This window comes from Phyllobates terribilis, unplaced genomic scaffold, assembly GCF_046119375.1.
Source record: "Phyllobates terribilis strain yellow unplaced genomic scaffold, ASM4611937v1 Scaffold_1__5_contigs__length_1240528914, whole genome shotgun sequence".
NCBI classification, from domain to species: Eukaryota; Metazoa; Chordata; class Amphibia; order Anura; family Dendrobatidae; genus Phyllobates; species Phyllobates terribilis.
In genome coordinates, this window is record NW_027362761.1 from 945978929 (window position 1) to 946000699 (window position 21771).

General features: G+C 44.0%; 1 protein-coding gene across 1 annotated transcript in view; it reads right to left on the reverse strand.

Moving 5' to 3' along the window:
* MGAT4D (MGAT4 family member D) overlaps positions 1-18674 on the reverse strand; it is a 147371-nt gene extending 128697 nt beyond the window's left edge. The window contains exon 1 of the mRNA XM_073642043.1: positions 18212-18674. Coding sequence (XP_073498144.1) covers positions 18212-18302 — 91 coding nt within the window. The 5' untranslated portion in view covers positions 18303-18674. The remainder of the gene's footprint in view (positions 1-18211) is intronic.
* Between the last annotated feature and the right edge of the window lie 3097 nt (positions 18675-21771).

A 21771-nucleotide genomic window follows, 5' to 3' on the forward strand; every position in this document is an offset into this window, starting at 1 on the left:
ACTGCACAACCCGAGTCTGTCTTCATTGCCGGCTGCATCGCACCACCACAACCCCCATCCTCTGCGCCTGTCCCCTCTGAGGCTATACCCCTCCCGTTGGGGGTTATCTCACCAAGCTGCGCACCCACCATCAGCCTCAGCGGACCCTGCAGCAGCGGCGGCCACAGTGACCGCATCACAACGGGTGGCGTAGTCGACACAAAAGAACTTTAGTAACATCTGTAAAGCTGCCACATAACACTTAGCTTGACGCCCTGGGCACGGGACCGGGTCACAGCCGCTCGGAGACTACAACCCCCCATCTGATCCGGTGCCGGGTATTCCCCTCAAAAAGGAATATGTCCCAGGGGGCGCGTCACAATACTATTCACATATTTATACAGCAGCGTTCTATGGGCATTCTAGATCTGTCATTTTGCTGAATGCCCTATCGGTCGTTGCACATAAGCCATAAAGGTCCCCATACACGTTAAAATTGAAGAACATGAAATATTTCAACCAAAATTATTGTTTATCAGACAAAAGCTTAAGAACGAACAATTATTTTAGCCGACCAATCACAGACTGCCATTGTTTGAATAAAGCCAACAGTGTTTGATTTTTTGCCCGGAAATCAGACAAACGATCTTTCATTCAAAGTAAGATTGTTTGTCCATGGACGATCTTTTGTTGAAAGAATATTGTCAGATCATTAGTCCGATCGATCGTTGTCACTGAACAGGTTTAACCCTAGAAGGTATACCTGGGGCCTCGCAGGCCCGCCCTGTTAATTGTTTTCTATTTTCTGCAAGATTACTTTAGTTAGAATTTTGAAACTCTACTTATTCCTCAGGTATATAGTTGTTTGTCATTTTTGTTTGAGTTATTCCATGTTATTTGCACACAGGCCTAAAAGGCCCCAGGTATGTGAAAAAGTAGATTTTTATGGTCATGCGTTCTAGGGTTAATGGCTATAACGGGTAATACGAACTATGAGTTTTAAAAAGGGGATTGTGGGATTTATATACACAGGTGCTTGTAACAAAATTAGAATATCCTTAAAAATTTAATTTATTTCAGTTCAATACAAAAACTGAAACTCATTATATAGAGTCATTACAAACAGTGATCTATTTCAAGTGTTTATTTCTGTTAATGTTGATGATTATGGCTTACAACCAATGAAAACACAAAAGGTCATTGTCTCAGTAAATTAGAATACTTTGTAACAACAGCTTGAAAAATGTTTTTAAAATCTGAAATGTTGGGCTACTAAAATGTATATTCAGTAATTGCACTCAATACTTGGTCGGGGCTCCTTTTGAATCAATTACTGCATCAATGCGGCATGGCATGGAGGCGATCAGCCTGTGGCACTGCTGAGGTGTTATGGAAGCCCAGGTTGCTTTGATAGCAGCCTTCAGCTCATCTGCATTGTTGAGTCTGGTGTGTCTCATCTTCCTCTTAATAATACCCCATAGATTCTCTATGGGGTTAAGGTCGGGCGAGTTTGCTGGCCAATCAAGCACAGTGATACTGTTGTTTGTAAACCAGATATTGGTACTTTTGGCAGTGTGGACAGGTGCCAAGTCCTGCTGGAGAATGAAATTTCCATCTCCAAAAAGCTTGTCGGCAGAGGGAAGCATGAAGTGCTCTAAAATTTCCTGGTAGATGGCTGCGCTGACTTTGGTCTTGATAAAACACAGTGGACCTACACCAGCAGATGACATGGCTCCCCAAACCATCACTGATTGTGGAAACTTCACACTAGACCTCAAGCAGCTTGGATTGTGGCCTCTCCACTCTTCCTCCAGACTCTGGGACCTTGATTTCCAAATGAAATGCAAAATTTACTTTCATCTGAAAACACCTTGGACCACTGAGTGACAGTCCAGGTCTTTTTCTCCTTGGCCTAGGTAAGACGCTTCTGGCGTCAATTGGTCATGAGTGGCTTGACACAAGGAATGCGACACTTGTAGCCCATGTCCTGGACACGTCTGTGTGTGGTGGCTCCAGCAGCAGTCCACTCCTTGTGAATCTCCCCCAAATTTTTGAATGGCTTTTTCTTAACAATTCTTTCAAGGCTGCAGTTATCCTGGTTGCTTGTGCATCTTTTCCTACCACACTTTTTCCTTCCACTCAATTTTCCCTTAATAAACATTGATACAGCACTCTGAACAGCCAGCTTCTTTAGCAATGACTTTTTGTGGCTTACCATCCTTGTGGAGTGTGTCAATGACTGCCTTCTGGACATCTGTCAAGTCAGCAGTCTTCCCCATGATTGTGGAGCCTACTGAAACAGACTAAGGGACCTTTTGAAACGCTTAGGAAGCCTTTGCAGGTGTTTTTTGTTAATTATTCTAATTTACTGAGATAATGACATTTGTGTTTTCATTGGCTGTAATCCATAATCATCAACATTAACCAAAATAAACACTTGAAATAGATCACTCTGTTTGTAATGAGTCTATATAATATATAAGTTTCACTTTTTGTATTGAAGAACTGAAATAAATTAAATTATTGATGATAATGACGTGCACATCTACTCCCCCTCCAACCTCCAACTGGCTGTCATCTACCGCCCCCCAGGATCAGCCACCACTTTCTTTGACCACTTCACTACTTCATTTCCTCTCCATTGATATCCCCACTATCCTCATGGGCGACTTCAACATCCCCATTGACTCTTCCCTCTCAGCTGCCTCTAAGCTTCTATCCCTCACTTCCTCCTTTGGTCTTACCCAGTGGTCTTCCACACCCACCCACAAAGACGGCCACACGCTGGACCTCATCTTCACCCGCCTCTGTTCCCTATCTAACCTCTCTAACTCACCTCTCCCTCTCTCTGACCACAACCTACTCACATTTTCTACCCTCTCCTCTCCAGGGCAACAATCCCCACTCCACAAACTTGCATACCCTCGCAGAAATCTTAAACACCTTGACTTACACTCACTCTCTGAATCCCTTCTCTCTCTTACAGACATTAGTTCCTTACATGATGCAGATGTTGCTGCCACTTTATACAACACCACAAGAGCTGCAGCTCTCGATTCGGTCGCCCCCCCTCACACATACCAAAGCTCGCACAATCAACAGACAACCCTGGCACACCAGCCTAACTAAAGAACTGCGACGGGCCTCCAGGGTTGCTGAGCGAAGATGGAAAAGGTCCCACTCCAATGAGCACTTCACCGCATTCCAACAGTCCCTCACTACCTTCAAGACCACACTCACTGCAGCAAAACAAACATACTTCGCATCTCTCATATCCTCCCTGTCTCACAACCCCAAACAACTATTCAACACCTTCAATTCTTCCTCCAGTGCCTCCTTCCTCTCCTCTTATTTCAGCCGAAGACTTTGCCTCATTCTTCAAACAGAAGATTGACACCATCAGACAAAGCTTTTACCTAAAGCCCCCACAGCCCCTCCCCACACCTACTCAACCCTCCTCCTCCAAAACCACATTCTCCACCATTACGGAAGATCAACTTTCCTCTTTACTCTCCAAATCACACCTCACCACCTGTAAACTTGACCCAAACCTTACCACTATCTTCATCCCAGCCCTAGCCCACCTCTTCAACTTGTAACTAACAACTGGTTTCTTCCCCTCATGCTTCAAACATGCCTCAATCACACCCATCCTCAAAAAGCCATCCCTTGACCCATCCTCTCTGTCTAGCTATCGCCCTATATCACTTCTCCCCTATGCCTCAAAACTACTGGAACACGTCCATTCTGAGCTGTCCTCCCACCTCTCCTCCTGCTCCCTCTTCGACCACCTACAATCTGGTTTCTGACTGCACCATTCTACTGAAACTGCAATGACCAAAGTTACCAACGACCTACTAACCGCCAAATCTAAGCGACACTATTCTGTCCTCCTCCTCCTAGACCTGTCATCTGCCTTCGACACAGTGGACCATTCCCTCTTACTAAAAACTCTCATCTCTCGGCATCACAGACTTGGCCCTATCCTGGATCTCCTCATATCTAACAGACAGGACATTCAGTGTCTCTCGCTCACAGACCACCTCCTCATCTCACCCCCTATCTGTCGGTGTACCCAAGCTTCAGTTCTAGGACCCCTGCTCTTCTCCATCTACACCTTAGGCCTGGGACAGCTCATAGAGTCTCATGGCTTTCATTATCACCTCTATGCTGACGACACACAGATCTACCTCTCTGGACCGGATATCACCTCCTTACTAACCAAAATCCCACAATGTCTGTCTGCCATTTCATCCTTCTTCTCTGCTAGATTTCTAAAACTTAACATGGAAAAAACAGAATTCATCATCTTTCCGTCATCTCATTCAACCCCCCCAACTGACCTATCCATCATAGTCAATGGCTGCCCACTCTCCTCAGTCCATCAAGCTCGCTGCCTTGGGGTAACCCTGGACTCTAAACTCTCCTTCAAACCACATATCCAAGCCCTTTCCACTTCCTGCCGACTCCAACTCAAAAATATCTCCCGGATCCCCACATTCCTCAACCATGAATCTGCAAAAACACTAGTGCACGCCCTCATCATCTCCCGCCTTGACTACTGCAACCTCCTGCTCTGTGGCCTCCCTTCCAACACTTTTGCACCCCTTCAATGCATCCTAAACTCTGCTGCCCGACTAATCTACTTGTCCCCCCGCTATTCCCCAGCCTCTCCTCTCTGTCAATCTCTTCACTGGCTCCTCATTTCCCAGAGACTCCAGTTCAAAACCCTAACCATGGCATACAAAGCCATCCACAACCTGTCTCCGCCATATATCTCTGACCTAGTCTCCCGCTACATACCCGCACGCAAACTCCGATCCTCACAAGATCTCCTTCTCTACTCCCCTCTAATCTCCTCCTCCCACAATCGCATACAAGATTTCTCCCGTGCTTCCCCTCTACTCTGGAACTCTCTACCCCAACACATCAGACTCTCACCTACCGTGGAAACCTTCAAAAAGAGCCTGAAGACCTACCTCTTCCGACAAGCCTACAACCTGCAGTAACCACCACTCCACAAATAATGCTGCACGAGCAGCTCTACCCTGACCTACTGTATCCTCACCCACCCCTTGTAGACTGTGAGCCCTCGCGGGCAGGGTCCTCGCTCCTCCTGTACCAGTCGCCGTCACATTGTGTTCAAGATTATTGTAATTGTTCTTGTATGTATACCCCTTCTTCACATGTAAAGTGCCATGGAATAAATGGCGCTATAATAATAAATAATAATAATAATCTAATTTTGTGAGAAGCACCTGTATTTATTGAATAGGAAACCATATTTTCCTTTAACAGGGTTACATGACAAACATGAGCTAGGTAGAGATGAGTGGATCTTTTGAAATTCTAATTTGCTGGCTTCACCGCATTTTTTCCCAAATAATTAGATTCACGGAGAATAAATTTGTGCAAATTTCAATATTGAAAGGCTTGCAATTGTTCGTAAGATACATATGGGGAGAGGAGAAAGAGAGAGAACCCTGCTGACCATAAGTGCTTACACTCTATAAGAGTGTGGGAGGACAGAATGATCATAAGAGCTTACACTCTACAGGAAAGAGAGAGAGGTAGGAGCTTACACTCCACAGAAGAGACTTACCCAGTGACTCTGGAGATGGAAAACAACACCGCTGTACAAACTGTACTTCACTGGGAGCCAGTGCTCTGTGATGCCCCAGGTACTGACCACCACTGCACAAGGTATGATAATCCTCTAGAGGGCATTATGGGTTGGCCTGCCTGGCAATGGAGAATGGCATTAGCCTGCTCTCTGATGCTTCAGTGGTGTGGAAAATGGTGCTGGGCAAGTTATTTTTTTCTTGTGAACAAAATCTAAAAATGTTTCAATTCGCATGAAACCGCTAATTTCAAGAAATTCAACCCGAACTTGATCCTCCGCAGACCAATTCTTTCAGCTCTAGCGCTAGACCAACACATGGGATACAAAGGCTAACTAGAAAGACTAATGATTTTTCTGTTATTGCTACCTCACTGTGCATGTATCTATCCCTAAAGCGCTGCTGCCAAACAATGTTACGCACAGCAACCCAGCACTGATTTGTTAGTATTTTACTCTTCAAAAAATCAAAGTATGTCTATGGATGAAGAGATAGTCAGGGGGTTATTAGATATAGTGACCACCTGATGTGTATGGCAACCTATAAAGGCTGTAGTGTTATAAAGCTAGGCATCAATTAGCGTACTTAAAATTAATGGTGCCATTTTTGGTCATGGACGCACCAATGTGAATAGTAATAATAATTTTAACCTGTCAGAACCATACACAGTAATGGAGCCATATGGAAGACATGTTTTTTCTAATCTCTCCTTCAAGGATCTCAGAGGCAATAGATACATCATTACCAGGGATTACATGCTCTTTTCAGTGAAGAACTTTGATGAGATTTACTCATGGCATCAATCTGTAACACAGGATTTCAGCAGACTTAATTTCCTTATAAGATTATAGTTTTCCCTGGTATATCTGTTGTGCGTACACAGATTTTCCACAGCACTAAACCTCCTCGATGGTTTCATCACACTTCCCTGGCAACTTGATATCTTCTGACATGCCTCGTGTTCATGTTCCACTGGGACACAAACCTATATGGCAAATACTCCACGGAAATGGCTCTGAACAGTGATGCAATGGTCGCAGAACAGTTTACATTGACCATCAAGGCATTTACATTGACCATTCTACAGCTATTTTGCAGGGCAAGCTGTCCATTATGTTTTTCAAGAAATATGTAAATTAAGAAAAGTGAAAGCTGTGACATTAAATTAACCGGTCAACATCGTATCTATTGTGATGTCTGCATTCCCCACTGATGTTTGAGATTATCATATAATAAAGCCTACAACTGGTTTGCAGACAGGTCTTTGGGAATAATGACACATGGCGTTATGCTAGTGCTTCAGTGAGATTATCTCTACAAGTATTACTCCATCCTTAAACCGCATTAGGCAATTCCTTGTGACATAAGTCAAGAGCCTGTCAGGAAGCAATGACAGTGCCATGTTACACAGCATGTGGCAACACGTAAGGTCAGAACAGAAAGAAAGTCAGAAATGTAATGCCAATTTGCTGAAATAATATGACCGGATAAGAATGCACACGATTAAAGGATGAATTGTTGGTTTGTTTATTTTATACTTGTTTCATAACTAGGGGTTGTTATAACAAATCCTTAATGTAACTTTTGTTGTCTTTACAATAAAGGAACACTAAATATAGAAAATACAGATAACATATTCCAGCGCTCCCTTCTGTTCCCATTTCAGCTTATAAAAACACTGGTCGTACACCTGTAATAGCTGTTGCCCAAAGACTCGTTGGACCAGCAGCTATTCCTCCCGACTCACTAATCAGATGAATGCTTGTATGTCACAACAGAATGCAATATTACAGGTGCATCTCACTAAATTAGAATATCAAAAATGTAATTTATTTCAGTTCTTCAATACAAAAAGTGAAACTCCTATTATATAGAGTCATTACAAACAGAGTGATCTATTTCAAGTGTTTATTTCTGTTAATGTTGATGATTATGGCTTACACCCAATGAAAACACAAAACTCATTATCTTAGTATATTGGAATAATTAACAAAAAACACCTGCAAAGGCTTCCTAAGTGTTTAAAAAGGCCCATACGTCTGTTTCAGTATGTTCCACAATCATGGGGGAAGGCTGTTGACTTGACAGATGTCCAGAAAGCAGTTATTGACACTAAGTAAATGCAAGTAAATTTTGCATTTCATTTGGAAATCAAGGTCCCAGAGTCTGGAGGAAGAGTGGAGAGGCCACAATCCAAGCTGCTTGAGATCTAGTGTGAAGTTCCCACAATCAGTGATGGTTTGGGGAGCCATGTCATCTGCTGGTGTAGGTCCACTGTGTTTTATCAAGACCAAAGTCAGCGCAGCCGTCTACTAGGAAATTTTAGAGCACTTCATGCTTCTGTGGCACCCCAGGGGTCTGGTTTTCCACAGTAACAGCAATGTTATGTCTGAGAGCAGGTGGGAGGTCTCTTGGTCAGGGATCCTATGCATGCCACACCTCCTGCCCAGTCCTGGGAGGGGAAGAACTTCCCCTATATAAACCTAGGGCTGAGGCAGGGTGAGTGAGTAGAGAAGAAGCAGAGAAAAGAAGCAAATATAGGAAGAAACAACAGGAGCTCTGTGGGAGCAGTGTTACAAGGAGTCAGGGGCTGGCAGCTGCAGAGCTCGCCCTGACTGAGAAGTTATCACCGGACCCGGAGTCCGAGGCTGTGGGGACTAACTCCTATCCAGCAGCAGAAACCGACCGGCAGGGGATTGCAGGTCCTCTGGCCCAGAAACCCGAAGGCCCCGAGTCACCGGCCATACGGGTGAGCACCACACGGTACACTCAGGGACGTGGGCTACTTATACCCGCCTCTAGCAAGGTAGCCAGAAGAGTATCGTTAGTTTGGGAGGCCTACAACTCCGCCTGGCCAGGGGAGATCCCATCTGCTCAAGGACTGACCAGGCCCCAATCGCTAGCCAGTACTCCGGGAGGGTCTATCTTTGTCACCAGTAAAGACCCTGAACTACACAGTACCGTCTCCGAGTGGTTCCTGCTACCCCCATCATCCACGTCGGCTGCCCTGAGGCCATACCCCTCCCGTTGGGGGTTATACTATCACGCTGCACAATCCTACCACCGGCCTCAGCGGTCTGCCCTGCAGCAGCAGCTCCCTGGCTGCACTCAACGGGTGGCGTAGTCGTCCAACATCTACCGCTAAAACAGCGCCACTTAGTCTGACTCCCTGGGCACGGACCGGATCACCGCCACGAGACTACAACCCTCAACAGATCCGGCTCCGGGTAAGCTCCCGCGTGCGCAACGCAGCGCGACACAGGCCCAGGGGCGCGTCACTTCCCTCTGCCAACAAGCTTTTTGGAGATGGAAATTTCATTCTCCAGCAGGACTTGGCACCTGTCCACACTGCCAAAAGTACCAATACCTGGTTTAAAAACAACAGTATCACTGTGCTTGATTAGCCAGCTAACTCGCCTGACCTTAACCCCATAGAGAATCTATGGGGTATTGTCAAGAGGAAGATGAGAGACACCAGACCCAACAATGCAGACGAGCTGAAGGCTGCTATCAAAGCAACCTGGGCTTCCATAACACCTCAGCAGTGCCACAGGCTGATCGCCTCCATGCCACGCCACATTGATGCAAAAGGAGCCCCGACCAAGTATTGAGTGCATTTACTGAACATACATTTCAAGACATTTTTCAAGCTGGTGTTATAAAGTATTCTAATTTACTGAGATAATGACTTTTGTGTCTTCATTGGCTGTAAGCCATAATCCTCAACATTAACAGAAATAAACACCTCTGTTTGTAATGACTCTATATAATATATGAGTTTCACTTTTTGTATTGAAAAACTAAAATATATTAACTTTTTGATGATATTTTAATTTAGTGAGAAACACTTGTATATTGTAAAGTATCTAAGTTTAGCAGCAAAGCATCAAAGAAGAAAAATATGATGTGTTAGGAGCACCTACTGGGTCTATCAGTACAGATGCCCGCTTATGGGTCTGATATGAAAGTAACCACAAGTGACAGTGACACAAGTACTGGGATAATGATTGTGGTAAAATAAAATGTTGGCAGCATGGTGGCTCAGTGGTTAGCACTGTAGCTTTGCAGCGCTGGGGTCCTGGGTTCAAATCCCACCAAGGACAACATCTGCAAGGAGTTTGTATGTTCTCCCCGTGTTTGTGTGGGCTTCCTCCGGGTTCTCCGATTTCTTCCCACACTACAAAGACGTACTGATAGGGAATATAGATTGTGAGCCCCAATGGGGACACTGGTGATGATGTCTGTAAAGTGCTGTGGAATTAATGGCGCTTTAGAAGTGAGTAAAAATGGCGCTATATAAGCAAGTATAAATAAAATGCAAATCACTTCATAAACATGCAACTAAACCCAATGTGAAAGCACCCTAAGACAGGTTAAAATGTGACTTGTCTGATTCTTGTCTTTCTAATAGAGATGGGAGAGCTGATGCTTGGCAGTCACCATTGAAATTCAGTTGTTGGCAAATCCTTTTCAAATTCGTGCGCCTAACAATTTTGTCCAGCCCATTTTTGGGGTTGTGTGTGAAATGATGTCCAATTTTCCCTGTTTTTTTGTGTTGTTCCAATCCACGCAAAGGAAATAAACATGTATAACAAATCATGTGTAATTGCAATAATCTTCTGGGAGAAATACTTCATTTTCTGGAACAATTTCAAGGGTGCCAACACTTTCAGCCATGACTGTAAATATTACATACTATTTGGTATCCTTAGAGCTTAGAAAGAGTGCAGAAGGAGAATGTCTACTGCGCTGAATACATTAGTTTCTGTAAAAAAAAAAAAACCACTATCAAGTAAAATTTCAGCTCTGCTACCGAGATTACAAATAAAGACAGGAACTGCTGAGAGTTTCCATGGACATTTTCTTCAGTGTGACTCACTTTCAGATGGAAAAAAAAACAAACAAAACAAAAGCAAAGCATCGCGGGTTTTATATTTGGCTGTTGTTTTAATAACATCCTATTATTGTTTATAGCCTTATATTGGACAGGGCACAACGGACCATTCAGAAGCCACATAGGCAAATGTAAGGAGGGGTAACAGTAGAAGTGGGCCAATCACTGGAATAATCTGATTGATAACGTAGCACCCCCCATCACACCCAGCATCCACCGCGCGCTTTCCCAATGAATGGGGAGAGGCAGGGCGCGCGGTGGATGCCGGGTGTGACGCGGAGGGGGGTAACCCCGTCCACAGCCTGGCATCCACCTGCAACCAGGAAGATTGTGACCCCCGGCTGCTGCCAGCAATTGTCGTGATGTCAGCGGATGTCAGAGCCGGCTGCAGCCGGGGGTCACGTGAGGCCTGTGAGCGGCCACCGATAGCGCCGCTCACAGGCATCACCAACAGCAGAAGGTATTTACAAAAAGTCTTAGGGACATGGGGGGGGGGGGGATATATGGAGGGGTAATCTAAAGTACCGCATAACCCCATTAAATGTGACTTTTAAAAAAAAAAAAAAAGATGCAAAATTTGGCACAACTCTGCTACACCCCCCAGGAGTTATTTCTTTGATGTCAGTTATTTCTGCGCAGTTTTTGACAACATTTTTCAAAACTTTCAACTTTTCCTGCCAAAGTTTTGAATACCATTTAAAGACAGAAATAAACGATCATTTTGGCTTTGCGAAAAATTCATAAATATCGTGCACCATTTTCATGAATTTGATGCAAAAATTGTCAGCGGAAACCACAAGTTAAATGAGAAAGATTTGTTCCCCTGTGGATACATGGGTGGTGAGGAACTAGTGATGCTGTTGGCATTTAGGCCTCATTCAGACATCTGATTATCACATACACATAATATCAGAGTTTCACAGAGAGACTTTAATTGGTGCGTGTTTTCAGGAACTTTTGAGGTGTCCGTGTTTTGTTTTTTTTTAGTCTTAGGGCTCATTCAGAAGTCAGTTGTTCTCGTACGAGTTCGATCAATGTTGAGAAATCTTATTTTTTTTTCTTCATCTGAATAAAACTGATGGACACTCACATTCTAGTGAAACACATTAAAAAAAAAAAAAAGAAAAGAAGATGGAATTCGGACTTTGCTATTTTTTTTTCGTGCTGAATACGAGAAGCTAAGAGAAAAAAAATTCTAGCCATTTTTGATCCAAGCCACAGATCAAACCTGAACATTCACATCAATAAGTCCACGAAAAAGAAAAAAAAATTAAAGAAGCACTGCCATCAAAGTTTTTATCCACTTAACCCCTTAACTACTTCTGATACGCATTAAAAGGGGCTTTATTCCCTCACTGCCGTTTTAAAATGGCAATCGGGAATGAGCCTATAGCGCCCCATAGAGTTTGAAAATCTCCGGGGTCTTCGTTACCAGGGGTAGATGAGACACCGGAGAACACGATCAGGGCCGCACAAGATCACTGCTGGAAAAAATATAGCCGGGAGAAAAAAAAAGTGCACCTTGCGTTATGGGTGATTTGCACATGCGTGAGATCTGGAAGACGAGACTGCAAGTCACAGGGCCCTGTGATGTGCAGGGGAGGGGGGGGGGGGGGACATTGTTATTAGCAAAATGGGTGGGGATTTCTTCCCGTCCCCCCAAAAATGAGAAAACGGACTGAATAAAAAAAACATTTCAAAGCAACCAGACCTTTTTAAATGCAACATTTCTGTATAAAGCAGTTTCTTTAATTTTTACGCCACGCCCTATTGGAGTGTGAATTTTGAAACCCATAACTATAGCTAACTACACTCATACTGTAAAAAGAGTGAGAAAGGCGTAAAATAGAAAAAAAGACTTTTTGAGCAAAAGTAATGTGCAATAAAAAAATAGCACAAAAGCCTTGATTAATCCCCTCTTAGGCTATGTTCACACATTGCGTTTTTTCAGCGTTTTGTTTCTGAATCAATACCAGGAGGTTTGTTCAGGATTTTTATTGCTTTTTTGCTGCATTTTTTTCACTGTCCTTTTGTTTCTTTATGCATGTACATAAATTTCAGTGAAAAAAAAAAAAATCTCATTCTATTTCATCAGGTTTTGGCACAAAAAAAAGCTGAAAAAAAAACTGGCATGCTTTATTCTGCAAAAAAAACATGCAAAGCACAAAATCCTGTTTAAAAAAAAAACAAGATGTGTGCATGAGATTTCTGGAATCTCATAGACTTTGCTGGTACTGTAAAATGCAGCAGAAAGTTTGCATTAAAAAAACCATAAAAAAACAAAACGCAATGTGTGAACATAGCCTTACCGTCTATGTGCAGCAGCCGACATTTATTTTATCAATCTGTAAACATATTGGATAGGACAGATTTTAATCACCTTGGAAGACGCTTTTACATACAGATAATTAAAAATGCTGAGAAAACAGACTGCAGTCTAGAGCAGGGTTCACAGTTCCTCAGGCTTCAGGACTGACACCTTCCAGCATTCTTTGCCTGGCACAGAGCCTCATCTCAGCTTGCTAAGATCATTTGTATTCTTAAAAGTATAGTCTGCTTGGTGTATGTCAGGTAACAAGTTTGTTGACCAATGGCGACCATCAAAAACTGTGACTGCAGCTTTGGACCACAATGCAGGTTTACAACCCAGAATCAGTACAGTGCAATCTTTTCACAAAGTTACTTATCAGTGGTTTTTATACTATTTACAAACTATATATTGTGTTCAAAAGGTGAACATCCATATTAACAAGAGATAATATATAAGAAAGTGAAAAGTGCTCCCTGTATGCACATGGTGAAAAGATAAGAATTCAGAAATGGGTTTCAAATGGAGCATTTTTTTTCAGTGTTTTTGGAGACCGTTGCATTTGTATCAAAATGATGTTGGCCAAAGGTACATTGTTTTTAACGGACATTTTTTCTTCATGGCTTCCAACAGAACTTCTGAAATTCCTGGAATCCACTTTTACAATATGCCAAATTAAAATAAAAAGTCACTAAAAAGTGCATGCAAAAAACACACAAAAAAAATACTTTAATAAATGTTTTGATCTCCTAGTTTTTTTACATGCATTTTAAAAAGCAACAAAAAAAAATGTAAGAAGCCTTAGGGCTCATGCAGGCGTCCATGCAACTCTGTCCAAGCACCGCAATGCATGACCTGTCCAAGGGTTACCCGACCTTTACTGAAACACAGTATTTATCTATCAGGACTTTTCAAATGCATTTGATAACGTGCAACATAAAAGGTTGGTACATGAAAGGAGAGCAATGAGACTAGTGGAACATACGTGTTATTGAGTTAACAAATGGCTCAGTGATAGGAAACAAAGGGTGGTTATTAATGGAACACACCGATGGGGTCAAAGTAGACAGTGGGGTACCACAGGGGTCAGTATTGAGCCCTCTTCTTTTTAACATATATATTAATGGCCTTGTAGAGGTCATACGGAGAAGAATTTCAACATTTGCAGATGAAACTGAACTCTGCAAGGTAATGAACACAGAGGATTATAATCAGGGTTGGACTGGGGTGCCAAGGGCCCACCAGTAACCAACTCCAGGACCCTACTTTTCACCTAAATGCAAATATGACATTATCCTCAATCACAAATTTAAATAACAATGATCTTGGCAGATTGTTAAATGATTAAGATGCTGCTTTTTTGTCTGTACATAGTGATTCCAGTATATTGTGCCAAGTACTGCTCATATAAGAGGGTGGTGGCCCAGTCTTGCACTGGTGCCTACCGGAGGATTCTCCTGTTCTCCTGTCCAAGCCTGATTATGTAATATTACAGAGAATTTATGTAAGCTGTAGGCTGGGGCTGAAAAATGGTAATGGAAGTTTAAGGTAGATAAATGTAAGGTCATGTACTTGGATTGAGGAAATAAAATGTACAATTAGGTACTAAACGGTAAAACACGGGATGAAACGGCCACTGAAAAATACTTGGGTGTGTGGGTAGATGGCAAACTAAACTTTAGTGACCAGTGCCAGGCAGCTGCTGCCAAGGAAAATAAAATAATGAGACGCATTAAGGCTATGTGCCCACGATGCAGAAATGCTCCAGATTTTTTCCTGAGCGTTTCTGCATCTCCCTGGCAGAAAAAACACATGCGGATTGTACATGCGTTTTTCCTGCTAGGAACATGCAGACGTGAAGCGTTCTTCACTTGCATTTCCGCATGCGGGTTGACAAGCGCTTTCCAAGCGATTTTAGCATCACTTGGAAAGTGCTTGTCAACTTGGTCACATTATATATATCCATGCAACCGGCATGGATTTATATAGTGTGACTGAAAGAATGGTAAAAAATAAAAAATAAATATATACTTACCTTCTGATGGCCCCCGGTGTCCTTATACGATGCGTCCTGGCTTGCCGGCAGCTTACGGTACACTAAAGGACCTGCCGACGTCAGCAGTAGTGTGACCCGTCACATGACTAAATGACATCATGGCAGGTCCTTGAGTCCACCGTGAGCTGCCGGCGAGCCAGGACAAAGACACCGGGGCCATCAGAAGGTAAGTATAATGTATATGTTTTATTTTATTGTTCTTTTTTTTTTTTTTTTTTTTTACAGGTACTATGGTACCCGGGTCCGGAGTTGAGTCTCCTCTTCTCCAAAACCGGGTACCATCCGCACATTGTAACGCATGGAATGCGCATCTACATATGCAGTGATGCGGATTCCATGCGTTCCAATGCAAGTCAACGGCAGCGAAAATGCTGCGCTTCCGCAAAATAATTGGTAGTGCTGCGTATTTTTCCGCAATGATAATCCGCAGTGGAAATTTCCGTAGCATGTGCACAGCACATACGGATTATCATTGGGGAACATGGCAGGCCTTCTACCATGCGTTTAATCGTTTCTACAGCGGAATTGCCGCTGCGGAAACTCTTAAAAAACGCATCGTGGGCACACAGCCTAAAAGAGGCATAGATGCTGATGTCAAGAACATAGTTTTCTCTCTATACAAGTCACTAGTTCGGCCAATACTGTGTACAATTTTGGACCCCAGTGGATAAGAAAAATATAGTTGAACTACAGCGGGTGCAGAGAAGAGCGACCCATGTTATTAAGGGGAAGGGTGGACTGCAATACCAAGACATGTTATTAAACTTGGGGTTATTCAGTTTGAAAAAACGAAGGCATAGCAGCAATCTTATTATAATGTACTGATATATGAGGGCACAGTACAGAGATCTTTCTAATGATCTTTTTACAACGAAGCCTGTCACAGTGACAAAGGGGCATCCTCTACGTCTAGAGTAAAGAAAGTTTATCACAGACGCCGGTTCTTTACTGCAAGAGCAGTGAGATTATGGAACTCTCTGCCATAGGATGTTGTAATGGTTCATTTACTACAAAAGTACAAGGTTATGGGCAATAGATTCTTGGATTGGATCCAGGGAACTAATCTGATTGCCATATGCGGAGTCGGGAAGGAATTTTGTCTCTAATAAGGAGCAATTAGCAACTCCTTTTTCCTGGGTCAACATGTTAGGTTATAGGTTAAATTTGATTAACTTTATGTCTACCTTCAACTTATGAAAGTTTATATGCCTATGAGGATCTCACGTTGGCAGACAGAATGCCAGCCCATGTATTGCGGTCTGTGCTCGGACCGAATTTCACAAATGTCTGTATGAGTCCTAAGTTTGTACACCTGAGAAGACCAGACCGTTTTTCGACCATGTGTCATCCCTTTTGTATCCATTTATTTCTCATCCGTTTTTAAACACTGAAGGAGGTAAACTTTAGCAATGGATCCGTTAATAATGGATGAAACATGGATGGAACACTGAAGTAAAAAGGGTGGCTTCCGTTTTTCAGCCATTTTTCACAGAACCCCATAGACTTTAATGGAGTAGTCTAATCAGCAAAATGGAGGAATATAGGACATGCTTTTATATCGGGGACATAGATCAGTTTTTAAAACACAAGTGTGTACTTATCAAAGAAACTATGCTTCCATTTTTATAAATGAATAGCACAAGGAAGCGTACAACTGATGGGATTGCACGGGTGAATTCCCACACTAAGTTTATTTTTGTTTTTTTGAGAAATTTCTGCAACTTAAACAGGATTCCATTTATCTGAATGAATTTTTTTTAGATCAATGAGATTATTTTCAGAACTTTCCACAACACAATCTGCATACCCACAGATCCGCCTGTAACCTGCTTGGAAAAGCAAAAAAACACAAAACATATGCACAGCAATATGAGAACAACTGTGCATGTGTTCAGTCTTTATGAGAGTCTTTTAACAACTTTGGGATTCGAAAGAGTCCTCCCATGTAGGCAAGTTGCAAAACTTGGTGCATGGTATATTTTGCACAAAAAAGTTGAGCCTTTTCGTGGCAGCCTGACACTATAAAACAAAAGTGAATGGGGCTTAAACATTTGGCGCACCTTACATCAGTGGACTTGGGGTTTAAGACTGGGGTATTAAACACCATCTGACCCTCCGACCATATCACTTATATAATACAATGGAACAAAAGCCTTCATTGGCATTAGTTCTATTAGTGAATTTCTGCACATCCCAACAACTAGTCTGATAAGGAAAATATGAAAACATTTACAGCATTTAAAAGTTGCTAGAACTTGTATCTGCAATCTTTCTATACGCCGTGGATCCCCACAAGTGATGCCTTGTCATTCACTTGTATACCAGTGAGGGTTGAAGCCAAAAGACTTCACTACTAAGACTAAATCCCCTTATAAATGTAACGTCACAAGAGCCGAGAACCACACAGCACATCTTCTCTAGAGAGCGCTGATGCCCCATAGACTTGTAAGGAATTGTGCGCTTTAGCTCCTGTGGCACAACCCATGAAATATGGACTGATGCCCTGTAGAGCGGCAGTGTCCAGGCTGTCAGGACTGGTGCCCTGTAGTAGTGGCAGTGTCCAGGCTGTCAGGACTGGTGCCCTGTAGTAGTGGCAGTGCCCAGGCTGTCAGGACTGATGCCCTGTAGTAGTGGCAGTGCCCAGGCTGTCAGGACTGATGCCCTGTAGTAGTGGCAGTGTCCAGGCTGTCAGGACTGGTGCCCTGTAGTAGTGGCAGTGCCCAGGCTGTCAGGACTGATGCCCTGTAGTAGTGGCAGTGCCCAGGCTGTCAGGACTGATGCCCTGTAGTAGTGGCAGTGCCCAGGCTGTCAGGACTGATGCCCTGTAGTAGTGGCAGTGCCCAGGCTGTCAGGACTGGTGCCCAGTAGAGAGGCAGTGTCCAGGCTGTCAGGACTGGTGCCCAGTAGAGGCAGTGCCCAGGCTGTCAGGACTGATGCCCTGTAGTAGTGGCAGTGCCCAGGCTGTCAGGACTGATGCCCTGTAGTAGTGGCAGTGCCCAGGCTGTCAGGACTGATGCCCTGTAGTAGTGGCAGTGCCCAGGCTGTCAGGACTGATGCCCTGTAGTAGTGGCAGTGCCCAGGCTGTCAGGACTGATGCCCTGTAGTAGTGGCAGTGTCCAGGCTGTCAGGACTGATGCCCTGTAGTAGTGGCAGTGTCCAGGCTGTCAGGACTGATGCCCTGTAGTAGTGGCAGTGTCCAGGCTGTCAGGACTGATGCCCTGTAGGAGCACATTACACCCTCTCATATAGTGGACTTCCTACCACATGGGACACCAGATGCAGAGAGCAGTGGAGAGCAGGTGCGGTGCATCCGCCGACATGACAGGTCGTGTCCCCTGGCCCGGCCACCTTACCTTTGTCTCTGTACCAGGCTGTGTACCAGGACAGGGAGAAGAAAGCAGCCAGGCAGCATATTGTCAGCAGACTGGCATTCCTGCACCTCATCTCACATAGCAGCCCGTCCTCTGCACGGAGCTCCTCGGTCACACCTGCACGGCCGCGCTGTCTGTACCGGAGGATTCCCCTCCGCAGTCACAGGTGGGCGGGCAGTTATCAGCCGCTGTCGGTCTCCTCTTCCCCGATGGGTGTGATCCTCTGTGAAGCGGACTCCGTCCCCGGCCGCCTGACTTCAGTGCAATGTCTCCCGCAGACACTGGATGCCGGCCCCTCCCTGACTTCCTCCCTGTTCTTGGAGGTAATGAAATCCTGCGTCTTGGGCTGCATTCACACATTAGCGGGCGGCAGCTCAGGTGCGGGGTGTTCCCCCGAGCACTGCTGACTATAGGGACGAGGTCACGAGAGTGTGAGGACAGCCTGCAGCAGGGACCTGTATCTGACTTATGTTCTGCTCTGTGAATGGGGGAAAGCTTCTTTAACCCCTTAGCTCCTGATCTCAGATACCCTCATACAATTGCCTACAAATGTTGCCTGTTTTTTTATTTATTATTTGCTTTTGTTGGGAGAGGAGATAAAAAAAAAACAATTCTACTAATTTATCATGGATTTCACCATGTGGGATAAGATCTTAATTTTGCACAACATATTTCACTATTCCAGGCATATCTTCTTGCCAGTGTGAATGATCTATAAAATATCGGGCTGGCTCCAGGTTTTGTGGGCCCCGGGTGAAAGAGTCTCAGTGGGCCCCTTTAACACATACCACCATTCATGATGCACAGATACTGCAGATATATATATATATATATATATATATATATATATATATATATATATATATACAGTACAGACCAAAAGTTTGAACACACCTCATTTAAAGATTTTTTTCTGTACACTTTTTTGTTAAGTATATAATTCCACATGTGTTAATTCATGGTTTTGATGCCTTCAGTGTGAATGTACAATTTTCATAGTCATGAAAATACAGAAAAAGCTTTAAATGAGAAGGTGTGTCCAAACTTTTGGTCTGTACTGTATATATATATATAGTACAAGGCCAAAGATTTCACTTCTTACATTACATGAGCGATATCTATTGTAAATTCTACAATACTGTACAGCGGGGGAATTTATGCAAGTCCTTTTCCTCAAATCTCAGTCATGTGTTAAACATCGCACATATCATGATGTGAATGTGAGCTGTGCCAAATAACAAACTCAGCCCTGCAGCTTCTTTCTACACCAGTCACCCATCTGGAGGGGGTGGGTACAAGCCAGTGGCACTTAGTGGTCCTTTCTCTTATTTGTGGATGGAGTGTACGATGCAAATGGTTAATGTTCTACATCTATATACAGTGCTACAGATGGAGAAGAGCCAAGTTTATCATCTACTTTGAAGCAGCATTATCATCAACTGTCAGTCCTATGTAAAGAGTACTTGTCACACACTTATCATAATGAATGTCATCTTTAGGCTGCGTGCCCACGATGCGGATTTAATGCGTTTCCGCGGCTGCATTTCCACCGCGAAAACGCATTAAAAATGCATGTTAAGTTGTCTGCCATATTTCCCAATGATAATCCGCATGTGCTGTGCACATGCTGCGTAAATTTCCGCTGCGGATTATCATTGCGGGAAAATCCGCAGCACGACCATTAATTTTGCAGAATCGCGGCAAAATCGCTGCCATTGACTTGCATTGGACCGTATAACATCCGCATGACTACACGTACACATGCGGATATTATGCGATTCAATGCGCGAATGGTACCCGGGTCTGGAGAAGAGGAGACTCTCCTCCAGACCCGGGTACCATAGTACCTGTAGTTAAAAAAGAATTAAAATAAAAAAACAAAACACATACTTACCTTCTGATGGCCCTGTGTCTGCTCCCGGCGACGCTGCTGGCTCTTCGGCTGCTCGTGGTGATAAAAGGACCTTCCATGGCGTCATTTAGTCATGTGACAGGTCACGCGACCGCTGACGTCGGCGGTCGTGTGACCTGTCATATGACTAAATGACGTCATGGAAGGTCCTTTTACACCACCGCGAGCAGCCAAAGACACCGGACGCACCAGAGAAGGAGACCGGGGGCCATCGGAAGGTGAGTATAATGTGCTTTTTTTATTTTTCACCATTTTTATTCTTTTTTTTTTTTTACTATTAATGCTGCATTTGCTGCATCGTAACTTGGTCACACAACATAAATCCATGCGAGTTGCATGGATTTATATAGTGTGACCAAGTTGTCAAGCACTTTTCCAAGTGATGCTAAAATCGCTTGGAAAGCACTTGACAACCCGCATGCAAAATCGCATGTTAAAAACGCTTCTACCTGGCGGGAAAAACGCATGTAAAATCCGCATGCGTTTTTTCTGCCAGGGAGATGCAGAAACGCTCCGCAGCATTTCTGCATCGTGGGCATTTAGCCTTAGTACTAGGGGTCCAGCTAAAGGGGTGCAAGCAGGGAATGTGCCTGGGTGCAAAAGGGGCACTAGAAAGCCTCTGTGCCCTGACCAGGTTATGTAGACACAACTGGTGCAGAGAACTGGACTGTGCCCCAAGTGTAAGAAACCAGAGTTCACACTGTACTGTGCGAATGACAAACTAAGCTCTGCAGCCCCTGCCCAGAAAAGGGTCTCTTACCTCTCTGGATGGATTCTTTCTGGAGCTTACACTACATGGGACAGTACAGATGGAGCACAGCTATGTTTCTCATGTATGTTGAAGCTGTATCACGATCATCAACGGTCAGTCCTATGTAAAAGTACATGCACACTCCTTGTCAGTCATCATGATCTCCATATAACTACAGGGGACACTAATAAACCACTTAGCCGTGACCATGGTATGAAGATCCAGGACTAGTGCAGAGACCTGAACCTTAGCCCTGGGGGAAGCTAAGACTGAACAGTGCCAAGGACAAACTCAACTCTGCTGCATCTCTGTACATGAATCACCCACTTGGATAAGCGCAAACAAGTGGCTACAGTGCCTCTCTCTCAGTTCTGGATATGTAGTCTATGATGTGAAGGGTTAATATTCTGCAACTACACACAGATGGAGCAGACCTAAGTTTCTCATGTACTTTAAAGGGAATCTGTCACCACTTTGGAGTTATCAGACCTCTACTATGGGTATACAGGGTATAGAAAAGTAAATCTACACATACCTGTATGGCCCATAGTAGAGGCCTGAATGCAGAGAAATGTAGTTTTATCTTCTTGGTTTTCCACAGGCTTGTCGTCCGGGGGACGCCAGGCTATCCCCACCCATCTGCTTATTATTCCACCAATTCCCCGCCTATGTCCATGTTTACCATATTTCCCCCACTCCCCGCATGTCACACGTCCCTGTGACGAGCGCTTTTTTCCCCCTTACCTCACGGCACATGCACAAAGCGCGGCTCACAGGGAGTGCACTTTGTTTCCTCCCAGGCCCGTTTGGCTGAGCGCAGTGCCACAGTGCTCTCTTGCGCAGGCGCCGGGGAGTCCACAGTGAATCGTCTGCGCAACA